At 51.2% G+C, this 11,113-nt stretch overlaps 1 protein-coding gene across 1 annotated transcript in view; it reads right to left on the bottom strand.

The window, feature by feature from the left end:
* Nucleotides 1-1,734: 1,734 nt before the first annotated feature.
* Nucleotides 1,735-11,113, bottom strand: part of CCDC57 (coiled-coil domain containing 57) — a 75,905-nt gene continuing 66,526 nt past the window's right edge. Inside the window, exons 17-19 of the mRNA XM_042783568.1 lie at nucleotides 8,236-8,366; nucleotides 2,660-2,876; nucleotides 1,735-1,748 (exon numbers count right to left, since the gene is read on the bottom strand). Coding sequence (XP_042639502.1) covers nucleotides 1,735-1,748; nucleotides 2,660-2,876; nucleotides 8,236-8,366 — 362 coding nt within the window. The remainder of the gene's footprint in view (nucleotides 1,749-2,659; nucleotides 2,877-8,235; nucleotides 8,367-11,113) is intronic.

Genomic DNA, 11,113 nt, shown 5'->3' with positions numbered 1-11,113 from the left:
CCCCCTGGGAGTAGAACCCTCAAATCCTAACCTGGGAGTGGACCCCTCAAACCCTGCCCCTGAGAGTGGAGCCCTCAAACCCCACCCCCCGGGAGTGGAACCCTCAAACCCCACCCCCCTGGGAGTAGAACCCTCAAACCCCAGCCCTGGGAGTGGAGCCCTCAAACCCCACCCCCCTGGGAGTAGAACCCTCAAATCCTAACCTGGGAGTGGACCCCCCAAACCCCACGTGGAAGTGGAAGCCAGCAGAGTCTTTGCAGAGGCCAGAACGACAGCACCCACCCAGACGAGAGACGCACGTGCCTTTGACGACACACCCTGCTTTTGGGAGTTCACACGTGTCCTCTACACACTCACTAGAGCACACTCACTAGAGCACACTCACTAGAGCACACTCAGGGTTATTCAATGTAACCCTATCTGTGAGGGCAAAAGATTGGAAATAACCTAACACGCCTGTGACGAAGCCTGGTTAGGGAAGCCAGTCCCAGTGTTCAGGGGAGCACTCTGCCGCCGCACAGAGCCCGAGGAGGCTGGATGGGCGGGCTGCAGACACACTACGCGCACAGCCGGGTACAGTCTGCCTCCACCTCCTCACTTCCCGTCTGGCTGGCTTCGGACGGCCCTTTCCCTTTCTCTCGCTTCGTACTGTCTCGTGCAGTTCCCTCAAAGGTGGGCCTGCAGACGGGTTTTCCCAAGTGCCAGGACGACTACGAGTGTGAACAAAGGTGCAGCCTGCGCGCTTACGGGTACATGACTGAGACGACAGTCAGAGCAGGGCCTGAAGGCAGCGATGATGGGGCGGCCGCGGGCCAGGACGCGCACTGCTCGAGAGATTGGGGCTGCCCGTCTGCGGCTGAGAAACGGGACGGCCCGTCCACAGCAGCCCCCGGGGGGCAGTCTCCCTACTCCTCATGTGGCCCGCACTCTGAGCACAACATGCCGCTCCACGCCAGCTAGAAGTCAAGGCTCCTCCCAGCAGGCTTCTCATCACGGCACACCGTGTACGCAGGCACTGAAGCAGAGGTGAGGGGACGGAAACACCAAACCCAACGTCACTGAGTGAATTCCAAACCCTGGCACCACCACGTGACAGCACTGGCCCGTAACGACGGGAGCGGACTGTGCGGTCTGTCTTCCGTGGTGCTGCTGAGGGGGTCTGAAGCTTCAGCCTTCAGGTTAACTGTAGTTGAGTGCACAGCACTCAGAGGCTTTTATCTGTGTACCCATGTGTGTACGCATGTGTGTGTGTGTGTATTCATATGCTACCAAAACGATAAAATGAGGAATCCCTGGTGGCGCAGGGGTTAAGCACTTTTGCTGCTAACCGAAAGGACGGCGATTCAAACCGCCAGTCACAGAGAACGATGTGGCCGTCTACTCCCGTAAGATTTACAGCCGTGCTCCAAATATATCCATGGATACAACATAGAACACCAAAAAAACAACCCAACCCACTGCCCTGAGTCGATTCCGACTCATAGCGACTCGACAGGACACAGTACAACTGCCCCATAGGGTTTCCCAAGCCGTATGGCCTGACAGAAGCAGACGGCCTCATCTTTCCCCCATGAAGTGGCTGGTGGGTTCTGACTGAAACTTGCAGTCCAGCAGTTGCATGCCTTAGAGGCTACACTGTCAGAGCTCCTCTTAGTAGACCATGGGGACAAAGTTAAGACAACATCTTAACCATAACCAAACACCTTGAGGGAGTGAGTCCCTGGGCCTGGGGGCTCAGGACCATACTCCTGGGGGAGGGACAACAAGGTCAGTTACCTTAACACAGTCCATGTTCCACATCCTACTTTGGGGAGTGGTGACTGGGGCCTTACAAGCTTGTGAGCGGCGATCTAAGGTACAGCTGTTGGTCTCTCCCGTCCAGAGCAAAGAAGAGTGAAAGAAAATCAAGGACACAAGCAAACAATCAGCCCAAAAGTCTAAGGCAACATGTGGACCCTCGACCAGAAGGAGATGGTGCCCAGCTACCACTGCCAACCCCTCAGAAAGACATCACAGTAGGAGGTCCTGCATAGGGTGGGAGAACAATGTGGAACAAAATTCAAAACTATAAAGAACACCAGGCTTACTGGTCTGACAAAGAGTGGTGAAACCCCGAGACTATGGCTCCTAGTTACCCTTCAGTCCCGGAACTGAACTCGCCCCAGTGGCTCAGCTTTCAGTCAAACAACAGCCGACCTAGAAGGTGAACAGTGACACCAGGGAGGCGTGCACGTGTTTCAACAGTCAGCCATACAAGATCCAAAGGGCAGCACGTGCCCAGGGCAGGAGGGGATAGGAAAGGAGGGTGAACAGTACCCACAGGGAGGAAGTGGGGACAGAGCTGTTACACTGTGGGGCTGCAGTGCATGTCACGAATCAAAATGTGTATGAACTGTTGAATGAACAATGAATTTGCTCTGCAAACTTTCACCCAAATCACAATAAAAAGTGAAGGAAAAAAAAGATTTCTAGCCTTGGCCACTCTCTAGGCAGTTCTGCCCCACCCTATAGGCTCATGTGTTTGGTTAGACAAAGTGCAGGCGTCCGGATCAGTAGGAAGGATGCAGGCACTCCCTCTCAAGCCCGGGAAGGAGGCCACTAGGTGCCTCCCACCAGCACCCACAGAGCTGCAGCAGCCCAGGGAAGCCGTTTCTCCTACCTGGAGTTGAGTCACCCTGGGAGGTGGGGCCAGAAGGACTGGAGCCCAGCTCTAGTAACTTCCATGTGTCCTGGAGGGACTTGCTGTCCAATGACAATGACCTCTGGATGTGGGGGCCGTTCTCCCCGTGGAGTTCCTGGGCCAGCGGTGGCTTTGGGGACCTGTTTTCTTTCTGACGGGTTGATGTACAAGTCACAGTGGGAATTCTGGGCCGGTTCTATAAAAGAAGAAAACCATTTTTGGAAACCACCCATACAGGTTGAACTGTGTCGCCTGAAAACACGTGGTGAAGTCCTAGCCCTGTGTGCGACCTGCTTTGGAAATGGCGTTTTCCTCCGCAGCTGTTTATCAGTTAAGTCATATCCCAGTGCGGGCGTCCTAACCCTAATTCTAATGCCTTCTGAGCGTTTTATAAAAGGGAGGGAGCAGACTCAGAAATGGAGTCCCAGGGGAAGATGCCAGGTGGGGGTCTGTGTACGAGCCAAGGAACACTAGGGGCTGAGGGCAGCACAAGGCTCCTGCCGGCAGACAAAGCAGGCTCCTGCACTTGGACTCCTGGCCTCCGGAACATGGGAAAGTGAACCTCTGCTCTCAGCCTGGGGCATGTGAGGGGGCTGCCCTGGGGCACTGAGATGCTAGTCTCTCTCTAGCCAGCAGGAAGCCAAGGGCACCTGCTCTGTTTACCTAACACACACAGGCAGGCAGGGCACCGGGCTCATTGCCGGCCTCTCAGGGAGGTGGCGGCAGGCCACCATCTGCCCAGAGCGGGGCGTCTCAGGCTGCACTGGGAACACCAGCACACCAACGTGTACCAATGAGCTGGTGGCTCAGACACTCAAGGTTGCTCGGGGACCCAGGTGCAGGGCCCCAGCTGTCACGGGAGGTGAATCGTAGGGAACATGGAAAGCAGGTGCCCTGGAGAACAGTGCACAGAGAGGTGCACAGAGTGGCAGGGCCACCCTGTCCTCGAAGCCGTGGCTCTCCACCGACTGGCCACACTAGGCCGATGTGTGTAAGGGGGTCGTGTCCTCCCAGGTCTGGGGTCGCACTTCTGACGGTTTCTGGCTCTCCCGGAACGCAGGGAGACTTCACGGCCCGGCCAGCGTCCTATCTGGAGACCCGGCAGCCGGAGCCCGCATGCTGTGTGCCGTCTCTGCAATGCCTCCGTGAAGTCTCCCATGGACTTGGGAAAAACGCTCTCTCCAGATCCCTGGTGTTCTGCACCAGCTTGGTTGGGTGACACACTCACTGCCATGAGCCCGGCCGAAACCACCAGCTTCAAGAAATGGATTAGGGCAACCCTGCTGTCCTCCTAGGACACCCAGCAAGGCCGTGTGCCACCGAGGCCACTTCTCCACCGGCTGCGAGCCCGACAGGAGATGACGGTGCCTTCAGTGCCCAGTGCCCCCTTGGTCTAAGGCCCCCCGTGTCCTTTGTCTGCACCTACAGCACTGCGTGCCACAGTCTGCTCACGGTGCCCAGCCAATGTCTCACCTGCACGGCTGTGCTCACCTGCGTACTTGTGAGAAGGGACATGGCGTCGTGTGTGTCATCCCCTCGGGTTCCTCCCCTGCAGTTCTGACCCTTGGCACATGCCCTGGAAGCACTTTCTTAGGCACACCTTGGAGTTATTGCAGGGCTGGTTCCAGACCACCGCAATTAAGCAAGTCACATGAATCCTGGGTTTCCGAAAACAAAACCAACCACACTCACTGCTGTCAAGTCGATTAGACTCATAGCGACCCCTCCTTGGGTTTCCAAGGAGGTATCAGTATGGAAGTGGACTGCCAGTCTTCCTTCCGAGGAGTGGCTGGTGGGTTTGAACCGCCAGCCTTCTGGTCAGCAGTCAGGTGCCTTATACTGTAGTCTATTAAGTGCATCAACATTATGGGAAATTTGAAATATAGTGAAAATGACCAAAAGGTGACACACAGACACAAAATGAGCACATGTGTTGGAAAAACGGCAGCAACAGACTTGCTCACTGCAGGGTTGACACCAGCCTCCAACTTGTAAAAAAATGTAGTATCTGCAAAGCACAGGGAGTGAAGTGGAGTAAAATGGTCCATATGTAGACCAGACACACACACACACACACACACACACACACACACACACAGCAGTGCACGTGGATGAAACTGGAGACAACCTAACGTCCATCAGCAGGGGCAGCTAAGTGAATCCTGGTATATTCACATGACAGAGAACACCCCGCTAACCTCTGGGCTGTGCTTGGCAAGCACGGCCCGGGGGCCACAGCCCACCCACCACCTTTTCCTTATAGCCCACGAGCTACAAATCAGTTTATTTTTTTAAATTGTGGTGAAAGTAAATGCACCCAATACCTTTTTTAATAGTTGAAAAAAATCAAAAGAGGACTATTTCATGATATGTGGAACTACAAGAACCTAACGGTTAAAAGTCTCACACAGCGTTTGACTGGCACGTAGCTACGCCCACTCGATCACGCGAGGCCCGGAGCTGCGTTCGGAGCTGAGGTGTTGCGACACAGCTGGCCTGGCCCTCAAAGCCGGAAGTATTTGCTCTCTGGGCCCTCGCAGAAGTCTGCTGACCCTGAACTGAGCTGCAAGCATCAACAAGGCTGGAGCTCAAAAACGCCCAGCCAGGTGGAAAGCCGTGCAGAGGGCACACAGCCCGAGGAGGGTCGGGAGGACCCAGAGCAGGACGCTCAAAGAGCTGGACTTTAACGTTTTGTGATGAAGTTGGGCAGAGTCCACTGAGTAATGGGCGCTCATTATATTAGTTTTGTATTTCCCTGTATATCTAAAAATAATTCATCATAAATTAATTAAATAACAGTATATGCACATTTAAGGATAAATAGGAAAGAAGAGGCCAGAAAATTTTGTAACAGAAATTAGGGCCTCCTGTAGGAGATGCTAAAATATACCATAGTCCTACAGCAGCATTTAAAGCAGCACAGTAGTGGTTCAGGAACTGTGCAGAAAACCAAAAACTAAAGACCCACTGGAGGTAGTGATTAAAGCATTTGGCTGCTAATCAAAAGGTTGGTGGTTCAAACCCAACAGCCACTCCATGGAAGAAAGATGGGGCAGTGTGCTTTCACAAAGACTGACAGCCTTGGGAACCCAGGGGGCCACTGTGAGTCAGGGGGTGTTTAAGAAGCTGAAGAACAGTGAAACAAATCATTCAGTTAGTTACTAGTTGATTAGATTGGAAACAAATTATCTGTAGATTAAAAACATAAAAACAGCCATAAAATTAAGGCAAATGACTAAATTGGGAAAGATTTATAACAGACAAGTAGCAATTACCTTAATATATACAGAGCTTTCACAAATCAACATGAAAAGTACAAACAGACCAGCTGAAAAATTAACAAAGGATATGCATAAAAGAACCACACGAAAGAAGAATTGCAAATGGCCAACGAATAGGCTAAAAAACTTTACCATCACTGAGGATCAAAGAAAAGGAGCTCTGGTAGTGTGGTGCCTGAGGCATTTGACTGCTAACCAGAAGGTTGGCGGTTCAAACCCACCAGCCACTCCATGGAAGGAAGACTGGGCAATCTACTTCTGTAAAGATTTACTGCCTCAAAACCCCAAAGGGGGTCGCTATGAGTCAGAAGTGACTTGATGGCAGTGAGTTTGGTTTGGAAGGATCAAAGAAAGCTTTAAAAGATGCAGGTTTTTTTTTTAACCCTTCACATTTAACAATTTAAAATATAATACCCAGGTGAGTAAAGTTACACCCTCACTCACTGCTAGTGGGTATGTAAATTTGTACAATCTTTCTGAAAGGCAATTTGGTGGTATGGCTCAAAAGTCTTAAAAATGTGTTTATCTTTAATCCAGTGATTCTAACTCTATAATCTTGTCCTAAGGAGATAAAATATATAGCATAGATATTTATAGAGAAGGATATTTATTATATTGTTGTTCATAGTAACAAGAAATCAACAAAAATCAGAAGACCCAGCAGAAGTATAAAGGGTTCAAGTGACCATCATGCAATGCAATTAGTGGAGATATTTTGATGAAAACTTAATGTCAAAGGAAAACATTAAAAAAAAAAAAAAAACAAACAAAAAAACTGCAACAGCAGGTTCTGAACCCACAACCACAAGGTCTCACACTGAAGAAAGGACTCACCAAGCAGAAGAAAAGCAAACACATGAAGAGGCTGTACAACTGAAAGGGAGAGCAGGAGGGGCCTGGAAGTGGGGGCCCGAGAAGAGGGGTGCTCTAGAATAAGGGTACTGAGCAAAAGGAAAACAAGAAACCAAACTCACTGTCACCGAGTTGATTCCAACTCACAGTGACCCCCTTTGGGTTTCCGAGGCGGTAAATCTTTATGGAAGTAGATTGCCCAGTCTTGCTTCAGCAGAGTGGTTGAGAGTTTGAACCGCTAACCTTCTGGTTAGCAGTCAGGTGCCTTAGGCACTACGCCCCCCGAGCTCTCCAGTCCGACAGGGGTCAGGGAGGGTTCATTTATTCCCTTTTATACCGAACACTGTATGTGTCCTCCTTACCCACAGTATAACTGCTATTCAAAAAAACAACAGGAAACACATTGAGAGGCTCCTGGTAACTCTGTTAGCAACCTGAAACTTGGGAGGGTTTTTGAAAATGAAATCGCAACTCTTGAATAACACGACAAGTTATTAAAAGCCCGCTTCTTACGGGTGGAAGTCGTGTGACACATCTGTTTACAGCAATAACAGAAGAGCGGGTGCTTGGCTGTCCGCTCTGAGCAGACACCTCACGGGGTTCGTGGCTTGGCGGCTCAGCATCAGGCCTCAGGGACCCAGCTAACTGGGCTAATACCCCGTCTGTGCTTCTGGTCTACCTCAGAGTTTGTTTCCTGGTACCTGGGGTCTCAAAAGCTCACAAGTAACCATCCAAGACACAAATGGTCTCCATTCTCCTGAGGCAACAGAGGAAGGAGGAGCGCCAGGAGCGGGAGGGGAAATGGCTGTGTGTCTAATCACCTCCATGAGACAATTGCCCCCTTCACCAGGAGGCCAGAGAGGTGGATGGTGCTCAGCTACCACTACTGAACATTTGATCGAAGACTCTACGGAGGCATTCTGATCAAAATGGGGAAAATGCAGAACAAAATTTAAAATTCCTATAGAATCCAGTCTTTCAGTAGCCATGGAGGCTGGATGAATCCCCAAAACTATTATCCTGAGATAACATTTAAACCATAAACAAAAAATATGCCCTGAAGTCTTCTTCACACCAAACAGTGGGCGAGGGTCCCTGGGAAGGAACGCCTGCCTTCAGCACTGCGTTCTTCTAGGTCTTCCCACATGGCATCTACTGACCACAGCAGCCCAAAGGGCAGACAGCAGGCTCAGGCAGGGAGGTCACGTGACCGGGGGAGGCGCAGTGTGGAAAAGGAGGGTGAGGGTGGTTGCACGAGTCGGAGAACGTCGTCCACGGCACTCAGCTGTGCGTGTCCAAACTGAACTCAGACGTTTTTGCTGGGTGTATGTTTTCAACAACACCAAAAGCAGAAATGAAATTATACATACAGATACACATATGTACATACATGAGTGTACTCCTTACATGATGGCTTCTTACCTGAGCTGTGAAATGGGGCTGCACTTGTCCCAAGGGCAGGCCGTGGTCCAGTGGGAGCCCAAGCACCTCCGCTGGGCTCTGGGCCTCCGGGGCGGGAAGAAGGGTGGGGCAAAGCGGTGTCCCCTCGGTCCCTAGAAACAAGAGCAGGGAGAGAGCTTGTTTTCTGTGTCACTTCCGGACTGTCCTTCTGCTGAGCACAAGCATCAGAGAGCAGCATGCATTTCCCCACCGTCACAGCCACTTCTTTGTACAGAGAGAACCAGGGTGGGTGAGGGCTGACTGTAGCCTCTGGGGCAGACAGCAGCATCTTACAGACCAGTGAAACGCACACATGCACCGCTGCACACACAGCTTCTCAGCAAAGTGGCAGAAAGGGACAGACCCGTGAACAGGCCCAAAGACATGGCCGCTCTGTAGCACGCAAAAATGACAGATGAACGTACACACTCACAAGGAGTGCCAAGAAAAGGCCAGACACTTGAGGATCCACCGCCGGTCAGTTCAAGGCCTTAAACCACCTGAATCTCTTGGAAATTTATTTTCAAGCTGGCACACCTCAAACATGGCTGCTGTCAAAACGTTTCTCAGAATGAGCCAATGTGGTTGAACAGTTTATTGCAGACACCAAAAGGCTTGTCTCTGGCATGCCTGTGTGTGTACGAAAGAGCTCTGGTGGCGTACTGCCTAAGGCATTTAATTGCTAACCAGAAGGCTGGTGGTTCAAACTCACTGGCCACTCCTCAGAAGGAAGGTTGGGCAATCTACTTCCGTAGTGATACAGCCTTGGAAACCCAAGGAGGGGTTGCTATGAGTTTTTTTTTTTTTGGTTTTTGTGTGTGTATGAAGGATCTCTGGTGGTGTGGTGGATAAGACATTTGGCTGCTAACCAGAAGGTCAATGGTTCAAAGCCACCAGCTGTTCCTTGGGAGGGAGAAGAGGCAATCTACTTCTGTGAAGATTTACAGCCCTGGAGACCCAGTGGGGGTCACTCCGAGTTCGAATCTACTCAACGGCAGTGGGTTTGGTTTGGTTTTTGGTGTGTGGATGTGTTATAACTACTGCTTTTTGTGGTGCCACCGAGTTGGCTGTGACTCGCAGCGCCCCCGTGTACAACACGAGACACTACCCTGCGCTGTGTCGGCCTCACACCCTTGCTGTGTTTCAGCGCATCCTTGCAGCCCAGTGTCAGTCCATCTCGTTGAGGGCCTTCTCTTTTTCGCTGACCTCCACTTTACCAAACATGACATCCTTCTCCAGGGGACAGCTTCTGACATGGCCAAAGCAGGTGAAATGAGGTCTGGCCATTCTTGCTTCCAAGGAGCATTCCGGCTGCACTTCTTCCAGGGCCGATTTGTTCGTCCTTCTGGCAGTCCATGCTATTTCCAACATTCTTCGCCAGCACCACAACTCAAAGACATGAACTCTTCTTCGGTCTGCCTTATTCACTGTCCAGCTCTCATGCGTATGGGGCGACTGAAAACACCATGGCTTCGGTTAGGTGTCCTTTAGTCCTCAAAGTGACATCTTTGTTCTTCAGCACTTTAAAGAGGTCTTTTGCAGCAGATTCGCCCAGTGCACTATGATGTCTGATTTCCTGACTGCTCCTTCCATGGGTGTTGACTGTGGATCCAAACAAAATGAAATCACTAACAATTTCAATCTTTTCTTCGTTTATCATGGTGGTGCTTATTGGTCAGTTGGGAGGATTTTCATTCCCTCACATTGAGGTGTACTCAGTTCTGCAGACTGTATTCTTTGATCTTCATCAGTAAGTGCTTCAAGTCATCTTCACTTTCAGCAAACGAGGTTGTGTCGCCTGCATCTTACTGAGCTGGAAACGGAAGCAGAGGAATCTTTAACGACTGTTTGTTATTGATTTAGAAACAGTGGTGGCTGCACTGTGTGATTAGCGTCTTGGGGCTGCTGTTGTACAGGTGGCACGGTGGGGGGTCTGACTCGCTCCAGCTCCACCAGGGGGTGCAGATCACCAGCAGCAGCAGCCACCGAAGACTGATTCCTATGAGGCTGAGGTCAGACTTGTCCCCACTCTCCCTCTTACCAATTCTGACACCGACTGTCCCTCCCATGACACTCTATATGCTTCTCTGCTGGGCTCAATAATTTGTTGCAAGGCCACACAGAACTCAGAAAACACTCACCATTCTAGAGTTTATTAGGGAAGCAACAGGCTACAATTCAGGATCAGGAAAGAGCTGGGATACAGTTCTTTGATCAGACAGTCTCTTCTCAGCTGTACCCACAGGCAGGCCTCTCTCTGGCCCTTCACCGCTTGGCTCTTCGGCCGGGCCCCTACCTTGCTCAGGCAAGTGCTACAAAGCTCTTTTAGCTCTGCCGATAAGTGCTCAGAGGCACCTCACTTCACCAGCAGCCTCCTGCCCGAAGGCACTCAGCTGTCTCTCTCTGGGTCAGGAAGCCTGCAGTGTCACCCTGCACCTGTCCTTGGTTTTGCTGCCTTTGTTTCTCTGACCCTGCTCCTTGTCATCTCTCACCATCTCCAGTGTTACCACGCTGTCTCCTGGGTTGAGAAGGTTCTCAGTGCAGGGACCTTAGGTCCAAAGGACACACTTTACTTTCATCTCTTCCTCTTGGTGGTAGTGAGTCCTCTTGCCCCACTGTGCTCTGGAATTGGCTCTCTTTTAAGCCTAGTGGGATGGCAAAATTGCCCAATCCCTTCATTGTTGTTTGTTGTTGTTAAGTGCCGTCGAGTTGTTTCCGACTCATAGCGACCCCATGCACAGGACGAAACACTGCCCGATCCTGCGCCAGCCCCACAATCCCTGCTATACTTGAGCTCATCATCGCAGCCACCGTATCAATACATCTCGTTGAAGGCCTCCCCCTCTTTCGTCGACCCTCC

The sequence above is a fragment of the Orycteropus afer genome, unplaced genomic scaffold, assembly GCF_000298275.1.
Source record: "Orycteropus afer afer isolate SDZICR_OR568_19922 unplaced genomic scaffold, OryAfe1.0 scaffold00018, whole genome shotgun sequence".
Lineage (NCBI taxonomy): Eukaryota > Metazoa > Chordata > Mammalia > Tubulidentata > Orycteropodidae > Orycteropus > Orycteropus afer.
The sequence above is the reverse complement of the archived record's forward strand: the minus strand, read 5'-3'. Positions and strand labels throughout refer to the sequence as shown.